Source organism: Mytilus galloprovincialis, chromosome 7 (genome assembly GCF_965363235.1).
Source record: "Mytilus galloprovincialis chromosome 7, xbMytGall1.hap1.1, whole genome shotgun sequence".
NCBI classification, from domain to species: Eukaryota; Metazoa; Mollusca; class Bivalvia; order Mytilida; family Mytilidae; genus Mytilus; species Mytilus galloprovincialis.
In genome coordinates, this window is record NC_134844.1 from 63,788,167 (window position 1) to 63,811,507 (window position 23,341).

The following is a 23,341-nucleotide window of genomic DNA, read 5'->3' on the forward strand; positions in this document are numbered from 1 at the left end:
TATGTCATGTCTAAATTTGATGAAAAGCTTTATTCTACTGTGAAAATGGTTTCGGAAATTATATCACTAAGTGATTTATCTACTATAAACATGAAAACAAATAGACGTTTAGATACAAATAGATTTAAGTGGTCAATTTGACTTTCTATTTTGTAGATTTAACTATCATTGATGTAAATAAATAAAAAAAGAGGTGCATAATATTGAAATAATTCAAATTTATTTATTGAATGTTATTCTACGGTATATTGATTTTACTATTAATGTAAAAAAAAATCAGTGGAATTTTTTTGAAAATAAACAAATTTCAGACCATAACATAATAATATTTATTTTTTTTATCTCTATTGGTATACTAGTACAAATGTTTTATTTAAGGTGGTAACCCTACACCTTCACTAAAATTAATTTGGCTTGTTTAATTTTCATAAAAATTTGACAAAGTATTTATTTTGACCCTTTGAAAAAAATATAAAAATTTCATAAAATTTGAATCAAGCATTTTATCAAAAAAATTATGCTGGTTACATAGCAGTTGGAAAAACACTAGTTTTGATCTTTGAGAAGCTTAATATTCCCTGAACAATACAGTATGATAAAACATTTAGCTGATATTGCAGAGTTATCTCCCTGTAGTGTTAGGTACCACCTTAAAGTGTAATTAATTATATAATTATATATTTTTTGTTTTTTTACAGGGATACGACCACATCCTCGGACACAACACCACCCTCGTCACCAACATTATCTCGGAGAGCCAGAGTTGTAGATGACAATGTGTTCTCACGGCTGACTAGTAACACACAGCCCCCATCTTTAAACCCTCCAAATAGGTTTGTGCTATAAGTAGACATAAGAAGATGTGGTATGAGGGTTAATGAGACAACTCTCCATCAAATACACAACTTGTAAAAATAAACCTTTAAAGGTCAAAGTAAGGCCTTCAACGCCCGGCCGGGAGCCTTGGCTCACACCCACAAGCTTAAAGTTATTGTTTAAAGTTTTTTTGCTCATATTATTGAGAATCTTATTTGTATCTAATTGATAATTCAGACCACACAACCTATACAGTCTATACACAGCCTGACAACTAATTGTATTATTCTTTCCACGATGCAAGAGGACAAACACATGTTAGCAGAATAATTTTAACAAACATTTTCACAACAAAAACATTTTATTTTTAATTTATTTTTATAGTGTTTTTACATACTTACAATGAACTTTCACATTCACTTTCAGTACGTTGCTATTAATAACGTTACTTACCATTGTGACACTGTGACGTTTAAATTTTAACAACCCGATTTTTTACTTCAACATGATTTTATGTATTGTTTTTATCCTGATGACGGTGCCCTAGGCACCGAAACATGTCGATCAATAAATTTTCTGCAGCAGTCCTTAAAGTGTTGTTGTTATAAGACTCTCTACACCAATTGATAAAAGTTTAATCCCAGCTGTCAAAGCTTATAACTATATTTAGGATGAAACTGCAAGAAGTCATCTTTTGAACAGCAACAATATAAAAAAGATGGAGCATGATTGCCAATGAGACAACATTCCATCGGTGACCAATTGGCACATAAAAGTAAAAACTATAGGTCACCATTCGGCCTTCAAGCTTGCTACTATTAAAGGCATGACTGCAATCTTTTTTCTATCTATGAAGAATCATGTAAAAACAAAATTGGGAGAAAACATACAGTAGTAAATTTGACCTAAAACTTCAACTCCTAAAACTTTATACACTCTTAACTCTACTTTTCAGAGGGAATATAGTTCCTAATCCAAATACGGGTAAGATTACAATGACAAGTGGTAAACCGGCTCCTGTCACTTGTACACATATGGCAGAGGGACATTCCAAAGCTGTGTTGTCTGTTTATGCTACTGACGATTTATTGTTTACTAGCAGTAAAGGTAAGTGTATTGGTAAATAGATATTAGAAGATATGATATGAGTGCCAATGAGACAAATCTCCATCCAAGTCACAATTTGTAAAAGTAAACAATTAAGGGCATACGATACAGTTACAGGGGAGGTAATGACGTTGCTAACGTAAAATGTTATTTTCGCGACGTCAAACTATGACATATCTGGAAAAGATGCATTTTTCGACTATTTTTTGTCATTCAAACTGATTTAATTTGAAAACGAGTGCATGGACCCCTATTTTTCAAAACAACATTTTGTTTCATTTTGCAGGGAGATTATGTGGACCAAATTTTATAAAACTGTAAATAGAGGATTTTTTTTAATTTTGATAAATATACAGCAAAAAAATACGATTTTTTCTTAATTCATGACCATTTGATAAATATGAGTTATTTCTGAATAAAAAATGCATAATTTTTTAGGATACTTATAAAATACAAAAATTACAAATTATCTAACAAAAAACAATTTGTTTTTATCTTTTAAAACAAAAAAGTTATGGCTTTCTTTCGAAAGTGAAAATACGGCCACAAATCCGAATTTTATGCAAATATACAAAATTTCGACCTCATTTAACTCAAAAAGTAGCACATGAAGGTATTTTTTTTATTACATGTTTGATTTAAGCAGGCAAAAACTAGCCTATATGGAAATTTTCATCAAACCGTAAATACAGGATCAAAACGTTCTTCAACACGGAGCCTTGGCTCACACCGAACAGCAAACTATAAAGGGCCTTAAAAATGACAAAAGTTCAACCATTTAAACTGGAAAACCAATGGTCTAATCTATTTAAAAAATGAGAAACACTTATTGAACCACATCAATAAAGGACAACATATACATGGAATTGCTTTGCTAGTTAAAAAAAATACAACATTATGTTTTCTGGTCTGTGCTCCGTTCGTTTGTTCATTTGTTCATCCATCCGTTCGTCTGTGCGCCCGTTCAGGTTAATAAATTGTAGTAATTTAAGATAGAAAGCAAAATCATCTATTTTTAGCAAGTCAGGGAAAAGACAAGAAAAAATTATATTTCATTTTTAAATATTTTTTATATATTTTCAAAATGTATGTGCAATAAATATTACTGTGTTATTGGATACATTGAAAGAATATATTTGATATATATATATATATATGACAAAACCTTTATATTGTAGATCGCACAGCTAAAGCGTGGGATCTCCAGACAGGGAAAGAGGTCATGTCATTTGCTGGCCATCCTAACAATGTTTTATCTGTTAAATATAATGAACTGTTGAATCTTGTATTTACTGTGTCACAGTCTTATATTAATGTGTGGGATTATCGTATGAATGCCACTCAGTGTATCAAAACATTAAGGTAAGCTATTTTTCTCTCACTTTTTTAAGAAAACTGCTGCCTTTTTCTAAGTAGGGCTATGTTGCAATAATCTGTGTTTTTCCATCTGTTTGTATAACAAATATTTTAAAGCCCCACCTAGGGGCATTATGTTTTTCAGTCTGTTCCTTTGTTCATTTGTTCAGCAATCTGATTGTCAGTCAACCTGTTGGTTCGTCTGTCCCACTTCTGGTTAAAGTTTTTAGTCAAGGTAGATTTTGATGAAGTCCAATTAACTTGAAACTTAGTACACATGTTCCCTATGATTTGATCTTTCTTATTTTAATGCAAAATCAGTGTTTTGGCCCCAACTTCGCAGTCTGCTGAACATAAAAATTGTAGTGCGATTGAGGCATCCGTGTACTATGGACACATTCTTAGATATAGATAGATGTGGTGTGAGTGCCAATGAGACAACTCTCCATCCAAATAACAATTGATAAAAGTAAACCATTATAGGTAAATGTACTGCCTTCAACACGGAGCCTTGGCTCACACCAAATAACAAGCTATAAAGGGCCCCAAAATTACTAGTGTAAAACCATTCAAACGGGAAAACTAACGGTCTAACAAATTCTTGTTTATATTTGACGTAATTGCGACAAAGACCTACCAAATTATTCACTGGTAAAAATTCAAGTTTTAAAAGGCCACCAAAAAAATGAATAAATTTGAACAACTCATATACAAACTAGATAAGTTTGTGCAAGTACAAGTGACATATCAAAACTACATGATTGATATATGCTTTAGCCAACAGAAAACAAAATTATATTAAATAGTCACATTCTGGAAATGAAAGCACTTAACTTTGAACGAAAAACATCTGGTAAAAGTTTAGTAAGTTCAGTACTATGAAAATTTGGCATCAGCATGATTTCTTCCTTATCATGTTAATATCATTTGAAAATGAATAAAATGTATAAATAGGATTATATGAATAAATTTTAACGACACTAAACCATTAAGTTGGGAATAATATCCTTTCAAATATTGTCTGATTTTATATAATCCTGTGTAAATAACATACAAATGTACTATAGAAATCAATAAAACAAAGACAGCACTAATCTGTATGAAGTAAGGAGATGTGGTATGATTGACAATGAGACAACTATCCACCAAAGTGACCTGCTTATTGGACACTTTTTATCTAACACACATAACAGCAATAGGATAGTAAACACTGATACCTAAAACTAGTGTTTTGAAAATCTTTATTGTTAATAAAATGAGAATGTGTCAAAGGGACAACAACCCGACCATAGAGCAGACAACAGCGGAAGGCCACCAATGGGTCTTCAATGTTAAGTTGACAAATCAATAGTTAGTCCATGGCTTAATGTTATTAAAGTTCAAACACTTCCAAAAGCATTTATTGTTGAATTAAACTTTTTTTCTTCAAAATATTGAAGACCAGATCAAAATGTAGATTGTTGCACTTATATTAAATTGAGAATTCGATACCAAAAGTTGTTCTCATAAATATTTTTTCTATTGATGTTATCCAGAGATCTTATACTTTCTGATGCCCTTAAAGATTTTTTTTTTAAATCCTTTGAAAAATAGAGTGTTTAAGCTCAAAACAATGTCATCTCAGAAGAAGAAATGATGGCATTTCAATTATTTGTTATTTTTTATTTAGTACTGTATAGATTGCACTAATTTTGTGATATACTCAGCTGAATCCATCAATGGCAAGTGTTTACATATCTTGAATTCTGGAAGCTCATAATTTTATCTTAAAAAAATCTTTTTCAGTTCGTCTGGTTTAACACATGATGGCCCTGTAAATTTCCAGTCTGGTATACGACAGAGTGAACTACCCCCAGGGGAACATAATATCAATGACATAGCTCTAGGTTGTGATGGGTATACATTATACAGTGCTACAGGCAGTATGGTCAGAGTTTGGGATCTTACTACGTAAGTTTGGTGCAGTTTTCATCATTATTTGATTTAATTATCTCTCCTTTTGTATGAAAAGGGACATAACTGTGCTCTACATTTTGTTTGTAAAATCACATTTGTTTTTTTCCAGAAATTTAGAGATCAAATTCAGAATTTTTCTTATCAGGATTATTCCACTATACAGGCGTCTGCCTATTTTCTATATAGATATAAGAAGATGTGGTATCAGTGCCAATGAGACAACTCTCCACTCAAGTCACAATGTGTAAAAAGTAAACAATTTATAAGTCTTCAACTCAGAACCTTAGCTCACATGAAATAACAGCTTTAAAAGGAAAAAAAATGACTAGTGTAAAACAATTCAATCAGAAAAACCAACAGTCTAATAAATCTATATAAAAAACAAGAAACTCTTTTGAATCACGTCAACAAATAACAACCACTGAGAAATAAGTTCCTGACTTTGGACAGGTGCTAACAAAAGCAAATATGTGTCAGTAGTTTGAAGCAATGAAATTTGACAGCAAATACTAAATCAATTTGTTTGTTTTATAGTTTCAGTGCAATAGGTAAATTAAATGGTGGGCATCAAGCAGCAGTTATGGTGTTAGCTGTGGAACAACAAAAGGATAATGATGTTGTCATAACTGGTTCTAAAGATCATTATATAAAAGTAGGTACCAGTTTTTATCATGATGGCCTTGTTCAAAGGAGCAAATAGAGATGAACCCTTTATAGTTTGCTGATCGATTTGAACCTAGGCTCCGTGTTGAAGACCATAGTTTAACCTATAATGGTTTACTTTTAAAAATTGTGACTAGGATGGAGAGTTGTCTCATTGGCACTCATACCACATCGTCTTATACAGTGCAACCTGCCTAATCGGACACACTGGAGGACCAGACACAAATGTCTGATTAAGCAGGGAGTCGGAATACTCAGGTTTTTTTTGCAAGGATAGGTATATTTTGGGACCAGAAAATGTGTCTGTTTAAGCAAGATATCTGAAAACTCGCGTGTCGGATTAGGCAGGTTGTACTGTATCTACTTTTCAAAAATGCTAAAAATATCATTGACACCTTTATCTAACATTCATTTCCAGTCTTTTCCTGTTGAAACAAAGTGGAAAGAGCTACTTAAAATTCAATCTTGCTTTGTAAACAAACCCTGACTTTACATATCCGTCTCTGGCAGATATTAGTACGCTGATTTTGCACACTTTGAATGGTGCACTGTGAATTTAACAGTAAAAGCCAGAATATCTAGTTTATATTAAAAACCAAGTCAAATACTGTGTTTGTGTCAATCATTATTTATATGATGCTCTACTGATTACTATGGTTGCCTTTTGTTGCTAAGTCTGAAGGGATTTAAATCAGGGAAAGACAGCAAAAAAAGTCTGGCTGGTTCAAATATTTTTTTGAAGCCCTGGTAATGTGCTGTGCAATAAAGTTTTATTTTATAGCATTGCTTACATATTAATAACATTGACTATCATTACAATTCAACAGTAATAAATTACAAATCTCACACCCATACAAAAATTGTGTATACAATGGTACCATCAATATCTTCATGAAAGTAGATCCAGAAATTGAAAAAATACTCATGCAGAAGTTTTATTTTCAAATTATTTGAAACTAAGTATTATAAGAATCAAAAGTTTCAGTTTGGAAGTGTTGAATTACATATATATTGTATGAAAAACATTTATAACTGATATGTAATTTTATTTTCCAGATTTTTGAAGTAACAGATGACAAGGCAGGGGTATTAACTCCTAAGTATAACTTAGAACCACCCCATTATGATGGTATACAGTCGTTAGCTATAAAAGAAAATATTTTATTTAGTGGTTCCAGAGATACTTGTATAAAAAAGTGGGATTTAAAAACACATACGTTAAAACAGGTAATGGTATGAAATTTTGTAGATCCCTTATGGTTTTACTTAACTATAATCATCATGATTTCAGGGGACATCTGTTTGATCCCAAACGCAGTCAAGCAAAAGACTTTGAAATTTGTATTTCATCATATTCTGATGTGATTTTCCACAGATGGTAAGAAGTTCTCTCTGGGGACTCTGGCCTCCTCCACCAATAAAAACTGACCGCCTTGAAATAGCCAATAGTGTTGAAAATGGCATTAAACACCAATCAATCAATATTCTTAGGTGAAGAGATTATTTATCATAAAGAGACTGAACAGTAAAATATAAAAAAAAATGTCTCAAATTAAAACTTTGAAGTTGGTTAGAACAATCCTAGTCCAATACACTTGGAGTTGATTTAAAAAGAAAATATGAGGTATGATTCACAATGAGACAACTCTTCACAGGATAACAAATGACACACAGGTCAACAACTATAGGTCACTATATAGCCTTCAACAATGAGAAAAACCCATACCACGTAAAAGGCCCTGGAATGAGATGAACCCATCTTCCACATACAGAGTTCAAACTCCCAACCTCAGTATTGACAGGCTTGTGAGTTCTGTAGATGAACTACCGAGACTACTTAGTCACTGAGGCCAACACAAATTTCTGAAAATCAATGGCTAGAATACATGTAGTTCAAAAATACTCTCTACAAAGTTTTGTATGAAAACTGAAAATATTTTGTTTTATAGCCAAAGGGAGATAATTCATTTCTCACTTTTAAATATTTTTTCAGTCTATAAACCAAGCACATAAGGATTGGATATGTGGATTAAGTTTTATACCCGATTCTAATATTGTATTGAGTGGATGTCGTGGTGGATATCTTAAGTTGTGGAATGTGGATAACTGTCATTGTATGGGTGAAGTAAAGGCTCATACATCACCTATAAATGCCATAGCAACCAATGGGTCGGCCATATTTACTGCCTCTAAGTAAGTATACATTAAGGTTGGCTAATCTCTTAAGAAAAATAGGTAAGCTAATCTCTAAAAAAAATATTTTCTTGTGAGGAGGGTTTTGACATCAAAAGGGTAAAACTTTATCATATGTTAAGGTTAGTAAGTTTAACACAAGAATTTTGGCATATATTATAATAACATTTCTAAAAACTACAGATTTGAAAAAATTCTTCATTGGAAATTAACAAACTAAGGATAATTATATGTTCTATAGCAAATGTTCATGTTCAATTATTAAGCTGCTCCAGATAAGAGGGAGGATATGGACTACTTTTAAAAACAGAAAAATGATTTATCCAAGTGCTTTCATCAGTACATGTTTTCATGCCTTATCTGCAATGAACCTTGATCATTAAACACGATTTTGAAGGATAAATATAAGATAACAATCATAAGATGAGAGGATGGAAACAGATTAGAAAATGGGATGAGGGAGGAGGGGGTCAGTTAAATGAGGGAGGTTTTTGGTAAGGATCCCTTGTGCAACCCTCCAAGATGTACAATATTTAACATTAAATTGATTGTGGTTATTGTCATTCATCATTTTTATGTCTAAATAGATGAACTTGAAAAGGATCCTCAAACCATGCTCTCTTTCTGATGCTGTATTCATTTGATTGTAGTCAGCTGTATCATATAAAAATCTTCAATCATATCTATACATCTTATAAGTGCAAGGAGAAAAATTAGACAAAAATTTTAACATTGTTGCATTTATTTCTTTTTTCCAGTGATTCTGCAGTGAAAATCTGGCAGTTTAACAGAATACAAACATGTGAATTTTATATTTGATACTTTCCTCGTTTTTTGCTTAGTTTTCCATTGCACGATCATTGTCAATTATTATCTTTCCTTCAAATCCACTATTGTGGATAAATCCTTTCAAATCCATCAATGTGGATGGATGTATCCTAATTTTATGTATAATGAAGAAATGTATGCACAGAAAGTATTATGTAGATTGTCACACATAAAATCATACGAAATCTGCATTTATTTGAATATAATTCCGACACTAGTGTGTAATGTATTTGATGGACATGATTGTTGAACTGCATGTTATAGAAATTTCTCTCTGTTTTTCTCCTTATTTTGCCTCTGTCTTCTATCAAACATTTATCTTATTCTCAATGCTGACAGATTGATGTGTCTTTTTCTCCTTTACCACTAAATGTACTCAGAAAAGTTTGAAGAAGACTCCTCTTTGTATATATGAGAACGTGGATGTGTTTTGATGAATCGAGAAATAATGGGTTTCAATGAAAAGATTAGAGAAATGGGACCTTAAGATATAGAATAGAGATTAATGTGCATTTGTTACTATAATATAAAGATTTAAGAAAAATAGCATTCAAAATCAAAGAATTATTTAAAAATCATGACCCCCCCCCCCCCCTTTCCAGACCATCATTCATGCTTATGCAATGAAAAATTCAGGAGTTTCAAATAAGGGTAAATATTCCTTACTTTGGTACTTTTAACAATTGGACTTTTTTCCAATATTGTCCATCAAGTAACTGCTATCAGCCATGCAATAACACAATCACCATAAGTCATAGGTTCATACACATATGGGAACTATTTGTAAAAATCATCACATTTAAGCTTCAATCATAACATAAAAAATATAATCCCCATATACATAGGTCACCTACATTTATCAAATTTGTCAAATAACAAACTCCTCAAAGAAGTCATTTCAAAACATCATAATGATATCCATTCCATTAAAATTTCATGTAGTATATACCCATTCATCTATATTCACGATATATACTGCATATATGTATCACCTCCATAAATACTTGTCATTTGGATTACATGACTTAAAAGTTTGTCACATAATGTGTTATAAATAGAACATAAGCAATATATTCACAGTTTTCTGAAATAAAAGAGCTGTGGTATTTTGACATGATTTTATTAATATTTATAATGGTCTATAAAAATACAAGGTGATATAGGTCCCATGTCCAAATTTTACCAAGTGTATAATGTTAAATGTGTAGGTGATGGTTTTATTGGTTATACACTGCTGTTATGACAATCAAATTGTGTTGTGTGTATATAAAGGTGTGTCACTTAGTATATGTATACACACATTGGTGATTCATGATGCATGATGTGTCTTCATGTATGTTAGTACAGTGTCTTGTGATTTGTATACTTAGGATTTTTTATTTGAAATGGTGCAAGATCTGAAAAATAAAGTGATTATCATTATAGACAAACTGCTTAAAATTTTAAACATGATTTTCGTTCTACATAAACTTTTTTTTGTTTTTCTTTCGCCTGCTGAAGATAAATAAATATTGCTAGAGTGCAAAATAGTATGTTTGATATAAACCATACCTGCCAACTGTCACTATTTGCGGGGGATTTCCCCTATGGAGGCTCCCAAATTGAAATTTTGAAAGAGCAATTTTAAACAAAACAATTAATTTTACAATGACTTTAGGCTTGTAAAGGTATGAAGAAGTAAAAAAACAACATTAAAATTTATTTGAAGGCCCCCTTGAAGGTTTTTTATGACTATGACAGCCATCTTGCACCCAAAACCCCCATGGGCATTTTGAAAAGTTGGCAGGTATGATAAACAAAAGTGTGCATATCAAATTAAAAGTAGTGTTTCCACAAGCAGACCTAAACTAATATCATATGTGTCAAAAAGGAACTTATTTTTCAAAATCCCCAATCCCCAAATGTCAAAATAATATTTGATATAATCTAAAGCTGACAAGAGTGAAGTAGCATATATACTGTATATTCAAAAATTATTGTGTTCATTTATTATTGCAATGTTTGAAGAATTGACATAAATGAGAGATTAACTATTGCAATTTCATGAAAATTTGAATGCAAATGTATGCCTCATATATATATCAGAAAAAGAGTTCTTTAATTGAAATACTAATCCAGAGGCATAATTCTCATTAATGAAAACTTCACATTGATTTCTGAATTAACAGTATCGGGTTATTTTCATATTTTGTTTTACAAGGTTAAGTTGAAGAAGAATCTTGTCTGTGTTCAATGATCCCTTTTATGACCTTGAATAAAGCTTTTGATTGGATGATGAAATGTTTGCATAGAGTATTTTCATGGCAAAATGGCTTCTGCAAACATAGGAAAGAATAAAACAAGCTTAAATTGCTAGATATACATTCTGTTTTGCTTTGTCTGTTGTGAAGTTTGTTTTTCATAGAATATTTCATTTTGAATCTATGCCATTTACTCTTTATTTGCAGTTGATTATGTTTTTCTTTCAGATTTGTTGAATCTGGCTTCAAATGTTTTCAATGTAATATTTGTTTTAATGATAGGATGGAGCCTAATGCACCTATATCGTTGTCAAAAATATCAAGTACTTTGAGAAGCCAGATTCAACAACCATTTTATTTTATCTATTATTTCATACATGTGAATTTCATTTCTCGTTTTATTTAGTTGCTTCATTTTGCTTTTTTATTTGCACTTCTAGTGACCACACTGTGGGAATCTGGCGGACCAAATCCGGACTGGAAACCCCGGACACATCAATTGAGCAGTCCTAAAAGTAAAAGTGAAAACTATATGTACAAGAGGTACAGATAACACACACTGAAATTAACTTTAAAAAATTATAACAAACATTCGGAAACAGCAGACGATAACTAGGAAGTTAATAGACCGTTCCTGGTAACTCAGCAGACACAGGGTACCAGTATGCAGGGTACCAGTATGTATCATACTGGCATACTGGATAAATTCCAAAAGGGAGATAATTCATTCCAATTTCATTCATACACTTTAACAGAGGGTGCTTTTGTACAAATTGGGTACCGGTAGATCAAATTGATATGTTTATGTATTTCACCTGTATTTCTCTTTCAAAAAGGGTCATGATATAATTGTTATATCTGAATAACCATAATATACGAAGCAAGATGCATAAATTAGTTGAGATTGATCCATTACTGATTAATTAAAAAAAAACAATGGCACTCATCTGCATCAGCATATTTATTGTAAGTAAGGTCAGTTACTAGTGTACATTAAAATGGCATTAAATGGAGGATGGCTAACTATTTGATAATTTTCTGCAAAACCTAAATTAAGGTAGTTCTTTCTTAATATTAAATCAATCAATTACACCTACATCTGCTATAAATCTACAAGTTCTGCCAGTGCTCATTGAAATAGAAATAAATGTTTCACAACAAAGGACTTGCTATGCTAAGGAACTTATTTGCCAAAATAAGGTAGTCACTCAAATTCCTGAGAATTATACATGAAATAGTTTTTCACATACTTTAAATATTCACTGAGATTATGAGATGAATAAAAGAAGGGACTTATTGGATATCTATTCTTAAATGACTAAATACTGCTAGGTTTGCCCATAAATGGTGATTTAGAAATGCCAATAGTATGCAAGTATCATATAATGGTTTTGGTATACATGGCAGAAGCTCTGCTCTGATAAATGACCTACTTCTAATTCTCAATATGTCAATAAAAATATATCATAAAAACACAAAAAGTAGGATGTTGCAATTTTAATTTTTTAAGCAATATTTAGACTTTTAATGTTTCTGTTTGACATTAAGAAGTATGGCATTTTCGATACATTCACAAATATAATAGATTAAAGTCTTGGTTTCAGTGAAATTTCAGCATAAAAAATGCCCTTATAAACACATCCTTTTTGATTGCTATATGCTTTAACTTTATGCTCTTAAAATGTGTTGCTCATTTATATGTTGTTTATTTATGCTCAATTCTGTTCTTTCTATTTTTTACAGCCAAAAAACAAGTCAGTTTTAAGATTTTCATCTTCTGCTACCAACAAAGTTATATTTGTTATTAAATGAAAACAACTTTTATCCAATTATCTAAGATGGATCAGCATCAAATATTTGTAGTATTTCATTATTTTTTATTAGTTTCTCAAGTAAATAGTTTGCTTTTTAAGTTATATTTAGAATATATAAAGGATGGAAATCTTAAAAATGATATAGTTTGGCCAAGTTTTGAAATATATTGGTAATATATTTTTTTTTATAAAGAAGTAGACATTTTTACTTTCTTCTCAAAAAAGTTTCATGCCAGAGGGATCTCATATTTGTTATTAATTTTGTAGTCTGTTTATTAATTCATCTGAATTGTTTATTAATTCATCTGCATACTATAGTTTGTCATATATCCATGTAAAGTAAGTGTCATATCTTTTTTCACTCATAAAATCAACAGTTTTAATTGGACTGCATAATCTGGATTTTTACTGCAACCAATTGCAATGTAATAAATCTGGTTTAATAGCTTCATATCCCCCTCTTGAACAAGTATAGTATTAAAGAGCTAAACAACAATTGAAAAACTGTTTTCCAGACAAGAACTATTTAGTTCTTGTTTTATAACTGTGACACTTTTTAAAAATGAGTTTGAACCATGTTATTGTTATTCATTTTGTCATTTTGGGACCAACTATTTTTGTGATATGGCTGTTTATTTACACTGTTTATTTTCCTTAAAACCAGATCAACAGCATTAACCTTCTTTACACAATTAAATTAAATTAAATTAGACTTAATGGTCTAGTGTGTCAGTATGGGCTATAGCCGTAATTTCTGTGTCCATCACTGTGAACAGCCTTCCATAAAGCTGGCTTCAATTGTAGATAAATGCATGTACTTCGAAATGTTAAAAATGTTGAACTAGAAGCTATGATTTATTTGTAAGAGCTTAAGAATAAGAAGACTTGCAGATCCCCTTTCCGCCTCCCACTATTTCAAAGAAGGTACGTTATAGTTATAACGGTCACTAAGCTGCCACTGGATATATATTCTACACCATTAGTTAATATATAATTTATTTACATACAAGCCTTAGAACAAAGAAGATATATGAGTCTTGAAATGTTAATCTTATTTCATACTAAGTATGCTAACCAGTTCATGAGGTTAAAGATACCAGATTGATTATACAGTCTCTAGTTTTGTTAATAATGATTTTATATATTAGTGCTGTCTGAATTACTTTTTGTGCAAAGGGTACTTATTATTTTGACATGATCTCAAAATCAGTTACAAGGTTTTATAACGGTGACGTTAGATAAGGTACATATGTTCATCACAGCAGCAAATGAACGTTACTCAGTTTTTCATTTTATAAAGTGGCACATTCCAATTTTGATCTGTTTTGAAGTATGAATTATGAAATTAGTTTATGTTTATTTATATGGAACAGTTATTTTAACATGTACTGTAAGCTCCCAACACCTCTTATGATAACTATGGAGAATATTTGTCAAGAATACTTACAAATATCTCCCCCTCCCCCTGAATATATTTGTTGAAATCATATTTTTTTATATAGAGCACATTTTTATCAAGGTCTTCAAAGTATGTTTTAAGATGTTCTGTTGTTGCATCATATTTATTGACACATTATAACCTCTAGTCCAATATAAAGAAAATAACCTCAATATTTAATCAGTGTGTAATTATAATTAAAATATAATGTTCAACCTCTTCATTTTGATTTTGTTTGTCCTTTTTAAGTTGTCAGTTACACATTATAATGGTGAAAACAGTGAACTACATTCATTCAAACTGATAAGGTTCAAAGACCTATCACGAACATATCCATATTATCGTCATCATTATCAATATTATAAATGATTATTACAGTGTTATATGTTAAGTTTGTATGATAATATCGCTTCAAGTCGCCACTGTGATAATTTTATAATTGTATGTTATATTGGCTGTAAATTTTTTGTATAAGTAGTAAGGACAGTACACATACCAAATGTTATATTTGTTACATTGTATTATAACTATTTGTTTTTTGTTGATTATATAGACAAAGTAATTGACATTTTTGTTAAATTGCTGCCTTGGTCTTCAATATTGTTATCTAAATGAAATTGTGTCTCCACTGCTACCTATTGTTAACTATCCCCCACTGTCAGGTTGGATTTCTTTGAAATCTGTCAATTTTAGTTAAATTACCTTGATTTCAATTATTTTTTTACATTTGTCACATGGTATCACTTAAACTAGGAACCTTTTAACCACTTTTGCCATCCTACTATTGGGAGGTATTTTGAGTAAACATGCATCACAAATTGAAAGTAGTATACTATTCATTATTATCTATGGGATTTGGTGGTATTAATATTCATGGATTTCCAGGAGAAGATGAACCATAAATTTACATGTTCAAAGATGAACCAGTTTTCTATAGACCTTTTAATTCAGTTTTTGCAAAACAATGAAATCAAATATCTCTGAATACAACTTTTTTCCTAAATCCACAAAAATAAGTAACCATGGAAATAAAAAATCCACTGTAATTGATAACATTGTTTAACTTGATAAGGGGTAAATAATTCATCTTAGGCTACTGGTACGTGAATATGAAATACCAACATAAAGTTACACCACTTACATAAACTTGATCTGGAAGTTCAAGATACTTCTGTGAGATTTTTTCAGTGTAAACACATCAAGACTTGTCTCAGACTTATCTGTAACCATAGTAACGCATACCAATGCTTTTGTCTCGGATTTTGTTGTACTTATCAGGGATATATATTGTATGTAAATAATGTCAGTTATGATGGTGCAGATGTACCAAAATAAAGTTATATATATTTTCTTTGAGTGTTATCAGTTTTGTCTAATTTGCAATTACATTTATATAACATAGGTATTGCTTTTCTAACTGGCATAGTGGTTCACATTAAAATAAGAAGACGTTGTATGATTGCCAATGTGACAAATCTCTAACCTAGAACAATCGATGTACAAGTAAGCATTAACAGACCAGGGTATGGCCTACAACAATGAGCAAAGTCCATACTGCATAACAAGCTGATGATTTGAACTGATAAATGTTAAACAATTAAAACGAGAAAAGTAACAGCCTGATATAGTCCAAACCAATAACAAAATCTAAATGATATAAAACAACAAAAGACAACTACTAAGTACAGATGCCACATGCAGAATGTGGCAGGGATAACATGTTTTCCAGCGTCCTACCCTTTGCCTTAGCTTTGACAATGGTTTTAACAGCATAATTTAAGAACAAACTAAGAAACAAACAAAATTTTGCGAAAAGCGCTTTAGGTCATCATAACAATACAAAGTACAAAAACAACTCACAAAAGCAATAAAGACATGAAGTAAAGAACTGAAAGAACTCACTGTTCATGAAAGCGAGTTCCAAGCCAATGAGGGGTAATAAAAAAAATGTTTCTAGGACTAAAATGTCAATCTGAACACATCTATCATCCAATAGAAATAGTTAAGAGACGGGATTAAGTGTCAGGAAAAAAACATAATCTTGTGCATAGCAAATAAATAGGAATCCACATTCTGTATATGACAGGTCAGAAGTATTTAGTGTACGGATTGAGTGTGATGTGGCATTAGTCTATTTGACTTGACTTATAGACAAGACGTCACTGATACACTGGTTGGTGGTTTTTTTTCTGGATAAAATCTATTCATTGATGACAATACTACATAAGCATGTAAGAAGAAAAAAGTACAGAGGAGTATATCTTGTGATTAAAACGGCGAATGAGTCAAAGAGAGAACCTATAAAGGAACAGAAAAAACAGCATAATGCTACAAATGGATCTGCAGCGACACAAAATCCCAAAACATAACAAATGAACAAAAATTTTAAAATAAAAACAAGTCCAACGATGGTTAAATAATCCTGACTTGGGACACAATTGCTGAGTATTTAAACATGTTTTGTGTGATCTCAACCATTTAACTCTTAGTCGATATTGAATGTTAGAATAGGTAACAGAAGAAACTATGCAACATGCCAATGCTTAACTCAATTTTACAAAAGCCTGCTATCAGTATTTTACGTTGATAGCCTCACACTGACGAACAGGTATTTTCTAGACAACAATTAAATTTCTTCTGTTTGTTTATACTGTGTGAGATATAGGAAGATGTGGTGTGAGTGCCAAGGAGACAACTCTCCATCCAAATAACAATTTAAAAAAGTAAACCATTATAGGTCAATGTACGGCCTTCAACACAGAGCCTTGGCTCACACCGAACAACAAGCTATAAAGGGCCCCAAAATTACTAGTGTAAATCAATCAAACGGGAAAACCAACAGTCTAATCTATAAAAAAAAACGAGAAACGAGAAACACGTATAAATTACATAAACAAATTACAACTAATGTACATTAGATTCCTGACTCAGGACAGGTGCAAGCATTTGCAGCGGGATTAAACGTTTTAATGGTACAAAACCTTTTCCCTTTTTCTGAAACAATAGCATAACATCACAACATAGAAAAAAACACGATAAAATATCAATTGACAGGCTTAACTCAATCAAAAAACGTACATTAATACACATTTATCAAGAAAATTACAATAGAAGCAAGTTGCACTGTTACCTTTTCACCACAACTTTTAAAGTAGCATTAGCTACGAGTTATTTAAAAAAAAAACATGATATTGTTTTGTTCAATCATTAATAAAAGTGAAATAATAATTCGCTTTTAGTAGCCAGTTAGTTCAATTTTGTCAACATAAGCTAAAATATAAAGCTGATGATTTATTGACTTGCAAGTGACCTCCATGAATCCATTTTCATGTGACCTTCAATTTACCCCATAAGCTAGAGATGTTTTCATTAAGGCTTCAAACTTCTTCAAAATAGTGCAAAAATACTAAACAACTCATGAATTATTATCATTTACGTCGTAACTACAATTCCCTTCCATTTTTCTGAGTGTGACCTACCGAATTAGACTATTTACCGGTTTTGTAATAACATGAGAAACACGATGGGTGGTACATATGGAGCAGGATCTGCTTACCCTTCCGTAGCACATGATATAACCCCCAGTTGTTTGTGGGTTTGTGTCTTTAGTTTTCTATGTTGTTTTTTGTCTAATTTATATATTAGTTGTCTGTTTGTCTTTTTCATTTCTAGCCGTGACGTTGTCAGTTTATTTTCGATTTATGAGTTTGACTGTTCCTCTGGTATTTTTCGCCCCCTTTTAGGAAAGAGATTGTCACAAATTAACAATACAATAGAACATTACGGCATGATTATTGTTATTTAAAATATCAGACTTATAATTTGATACACCAGACGCGTGTTTCGTCAACATAAGATGCATCAGTGACGCTCAGGTTTAAAATAGTAAAGAAAGCCAAACAAAGATTAAGAGCATTGATGACCAAAAATTCCTAAAAGTAGTGCCAAATACGCCTATGGTTATCGGTATTGCCCAAACCGACATTTTACTAACGCATTGCTTCATCATGTTCACAGGGCTGTTTATGTGTTTAAAACATCTGTTTGCTATCAAGTCTAAAAACAATGATTTAAATGTAAATTTTTAGTTGAAAATGTCAGTTTATCAAAACTCTTCAGTATTATTTTGTGAATTTAAAATTGATAATAATAATAACAATTTGCTATAATAACAAAAGTTTCTTCATTTTAACATGGCATAATTAGAATAATCACACATTTATACCGTATGATCATTTACTTATTCAAATGTACAATCTTCAAAGATAAAACGCCCATTGCTCAAAGTTCAACTGTGAATAACAATCAACCATTTGTATCAACTGTTACATGTTGACAAACAAGGTAACTCAATAATGTATAACTTTTGAATATTCTTCATAAACCTTAACTCATGTTTCGTTTAATATATGTCGTTTTCACTACCTGTCAAATGAGCCTCTTATAGGGTTTTTAGTTATGCGATTACTTGGCCGTTTATATAGAGAAAATTCCTTTGTCAGACTAGATATTTCATGATTATTTTAGAAGCTCATATCCGTAGCCAGGGGGTTCGGGCGACCCCCCCTCCTTGAAAACAAATAAGCACTGTTAAAGTCAATGTTAAAGTCAATGTTCTGTCCGAATTGTGACTGTTAAAGTCGAGTTTGTGAGTCCAACGAACCCCCCTCCCCCCTTGAAAATTCCTGGCTACGGGCCTGAATCTAGGACTATATTTTTGATTATTTGATTTATAAGTCTATAGAACATTTGTATTTCATTGTACATTTTGAATTAGTGATTTACCTTTATCCACAAAATCCACAAAAATAGATATCCCACAAATAATAATGAATCCACAATACCAGGATTGAGATTTTGTATATGCGCTAGACGCTCGTTTCGTCTACAAAAGACTCATTATATAAAAAATTCGTAAGGGTTCCGCGGAACCCAGTGTCTCGCCTACTTTTGCTGTAACTCACAGGCTCAACAAAAATGAGGAAAACAATCAATAAAAATATTCCTACTGATATTATCTTTTGATTGTAAGATGCTTCTGTCCAAGTTTGGTATACATTTCAGGATAGTTTATGAATCGAATAAATGTTTTAAAAACTTAAAGTGCAGACTGTATATTATGTTAACTGGATTTATTTTTTTACAAAATTTCTTCTGGATACTATCTTATGATCATAAACTAGCTTCTGTCCAAGTTTGGTAAAAATCCAGTATAGTTTAAGAAAGATATTCAAATTTTAAAAACTTTAACCACAGAGTGAATGTAATGTTTCCCCGCAGAAAAACTAAGTCCATTTATAAGTATAAAACAGAAAAAATGGAATTTTGTTTTTGAAAAATTTACTTCTGGATACTATCTTATGATCATAAACAAGCTTCTGTCCAAGTTTGGTAGAAATCCAGTATAGTTTAAGAAAGTTATTAAATTTTCAAAAACTTTAACCACAGAGTGAATATTTGTGGACGCCGCCGACGACGACGCCGACGGAATGTAGGATCGCTTAGTCTCGCTTTTTCGACTAAAGTCGAAGGCTCGACAAAAACAAGATGAAAAAGCCAAATAAAGAACGAAGTTGAAAGCTTTAAGAACCAACAATGCCTAAAAGTTAAGCCATATACAGCTAAGGTAATATATTCCTGAGGTAGAAAAGCCTTAGTATTTTATAGATTTAAAGTTTTATATAATCAATGATAATTCATGTCAACAAAAAAATGCTGACCACTGGTATTGAAACGCGAATCATACATTGTTTCAACCGTTAGATTACATTTACACATTACAGACAAATAATAGAAACACTTGTAAATTTGCTGTTACAAAATATTAGATTTATTATAAATTAAGGAATGTATCTCCCTCATGCAAAGCTCTGATTCCTTTCACTGATTTTCCTATACTTTTTGGACGTTTTGGATTGTAGCTCTTCATCTTTTATATAAGCTTTGGATTTCCAATATTTTGACCACGAACATCACTGAAGAGACATGTATTGTCGAAATGCGCATCTGGTGCAAGAAAATTGGTGCTGTTAATTTATTATATTTTTCAGGCGATGAGTGAAGTTATCAAATGTGACCCCTGTGCCTATGAGGACAACATTAAGTATGCACAGAAATAGTGTACTACCTGTGAAGAAGGTTATTGTGCAGACTGCGAAAAGGTTCACAGATCATTGAAAATGTCCAGAAATCACAACCTGATAACAATGTCCGATTACCGAAAAAATAAGAATGTTTCTATCAGCCAAACATGCGTAGAACATAACAAAAAGTACGATCTTTACTGTTCTCTACATGACATAGTTCTCTGCATAGATTGTGTTGATCAGCATAAAGCTTGCTCAAAGCTGTTGTCTCTAGACAAAGCTGTAGAAAATTCCAAGCAATCAACTGCCCTCTCTGACCTTGAAGATAAAATCAATTGGGCATTACAAAATGTCAGCAAAATTTTAAAAGAGAAAAAACTTAATGAAGAACAATTTGAAGCACAGGAAAATCTGATAAAGAAAAATATAAAGGAAACAAGGAAAAATCTAAATACTCATCTAGATTTCCTAGAAACACAAATGATAATAAATCTTACAGAGCAAACTACAACCAGTAAAGCTACACACATCAAATCAGGATCAATAGCATTTAGTAGAACAAAAGCTAACGCAATTTGAAGAAAAAATTGAAACAATGAAAAAAATGGCATCAGATGCGCAAGTTTCTCTAGGAGCGCGTGAAATGAACAGAATATTTTTGGCGGAAATAAAATTCATTAAAACCACAATTACTGCCACAAAACATTTTGGGATTACCATGACAGTAAATCCTGCAGTAACTTCTTTATTGGAATGAAACACAAACTTAAATTAAATATATCAGGAAGGCAAAGCTCAATTCCTAGTTGTCTTATATTATCTAATGGTCATATGCTTATAGTTAAAACTCATGGAAAGAGATGTATCATGGAATTTGACGAACACGGACAGTACCTTCGAAAAATTCCATGCTGTGATAATCCGTTTAATATAACACTGATTGAATCAGATTATATTGCTGTTACCCACGTTAGTGGCAAGAAAATACGTATTATATATCTATATTGCTCAGACGTGAGAACAATACCGGTTGAACATGAGTGGCGGGGAATATCCTACCAAGATGGTAAGCTCTATGTGGTACTGACTGGAGGAAAAGGAATAGTTGTATTAGATTTGTCTGGAAAAGTTGTTAACAAGCTAGCAAAACATACCAGAGACACTTGGGTTATTGCAACCTTTAAAATAGGATATACATAGATGACAATGACAGTGTAGATTGCTATAGGTTGACAGGTGCATTTTTATGGATGCATTGTGAAAATAATTTCCGAAGCCCTGCTGGATAAGCTGTGTACAATGAACACAACGCTTTTGTTGCATGTAATGAAGATATAACATAAAACAAATTGGTGCATACTGAATAACGCGCGTAGCGTGGTAATCAACAGTGTGCACCACATTTTTTGTGTTATTTCGAATAGAAGGAAAACAATATAAAATATTACAATCAATTTCTTATAATTTAATTCTAAATTCCATTTTAAATCGTAGAAAACAATGAAAAAACGTTGATGACGTCACGGTCACATGACTACATTATGTCTATTGGCTGATAACAAAATAACGTCAGCCAATCAGAAAATGTGTTACATCCAAAATTAAATTATTGACAATTAACCGCATCTTTGTCTAATCCTTCTGACTTTAGATTGTTTTTCTTTTTTATATGTATATGTTGAAGAATAATATACACATATAGCCTTTGTACGAGGTCGAAACAAGGATATATTGACCTGAAAGAAGTATATTGACTGAGGACGAAGTCCGAGGTCGATATACTTTTCTGGGTCGATATATCCTGTATTGACCTCATACAAAGGCTATATTTGTTATATTATTAATTTCAGACCATTATCAATGTGCATATTTGAATCAAAATCGGCATTTGATTTTGTTTGAAAGATATCATATTGTCTCCTTGACTATAACAACATATATTATACAATTACTGTCTTTTGATGAGGTAAATATGCGGTTTTATTGACTTTTGAAAAAATGATATTCACTGAGGCCGACGGCCGAAGTGAATATCAGTTTTTCAAAAGTCAATAAAACCCCATATTTACCGAAACAAAAGACAGTAATTGTTTTATTCCATAGTCCGAGAGAAGAAAATGTATCTAATGACAAACATATACCAATTTTTTTTTTACATGAAACATTTTACCATAACGTTGCATGTAAAAGCGCGTGACGTTTAGCGCGGTGAATAACACTTTCACAGGTGAATATGCTTTTTTATTCAAAATCCAATTCATATAGAAAAGCCTACTAAAATAATACCAATATGGAATAATAGTTGTTATTTATTTTTATTTTTTGGTTTGTTTGACATCTTATGGTATTTGAAGATTTTTTTCGTCAAATGATCGATCACAGATATCATTAATTTGTTTCAAAACGTTTAGCGATATCCTGAAATTCATTGCATGACGTCACAAAGTAAATCGGTTTTTAAATATTCTAAAAATAACCGTGCAATATGCTCTGTGCAATATGCTTTTTGCTATCCGACACTTTCTCTCTGCCTTCGAACATATGGTTTATCATGTGACTATCCCTAAACGAATCAAATTTGTTAAAATATACGAATTAAAAATATTAGTTGTTATTTCGTTTCCTTTTTTTGACATCTTATGTATTTGGAGACTTTTTTCGTCAAATAATCGATCACAGATATCATGTGTTTCAAAACGTTCAACAATATCCTGAAATTCATTACTTGACGTTACAAAGTATATCGGTTTTTAGATATTCTAAAAATAACCGTGCGATATGCTTTTTGCCGGTCAATATGCTTTTTGCTGTCCGCCGTTTTCTCTCTACCTTCGAAAATATAGT

General features: G+C 31.6%; 1 protein-coding gene across 14 annotated transcripts in view; it reads left to right on the plus strand.

Moving 5' to 3' along the window:
• LOC143083461 (kinesin-like protein KIF21A) overlaps positions 1–15,762 on the plus strand; it is a 105,557-nt gene extending 89,795 nt beyond the window's left edge. For 13 of the 14 annotated variants that reach the window (XM_076259717.1, XM_076259726.1, XM_076259719.1 and 10 more), the window contains 9 exons: positions 699–833; positions 1,772–1,923; positions 3,102–3,285; positions 5,065–5,229; positions 5,770–5,887; positions 6,955–7,125; positions 7,892–8,091; positions 8,850–8,893; positions 11,600–15,762. In XM_076259717.1, coding sequence (XP_076115832.1) covers positions 699–833; positions 1,772–1,923; positions 3,102–3,285; positions 5,065–5,229; positions 5,770–5,887; positions 6,955–7,125; positions 7,892–8,091; positions 8,850–8,893; positions 11,600–11,712 — 1,282 coding nt within the window. In that variant the 3' untranslated portion in view covers positions 11,713–15,762. The remainder of the gene's footprint in view (positions 1–698; positions 834–1,771; positions 1,924–3,101; positions 3,286–5,064; positions 5,230–5,769; positions 5,888–6,954; positions 7,126–7,891; positions 8,092–8,849; positions 8,894–11,599) is intronic. The other variant, XM_076259727.1, reaches the window with a different exon arrangement.
• Positions 15,763–23,341: the final 7,579 nt, after the last annotated feature.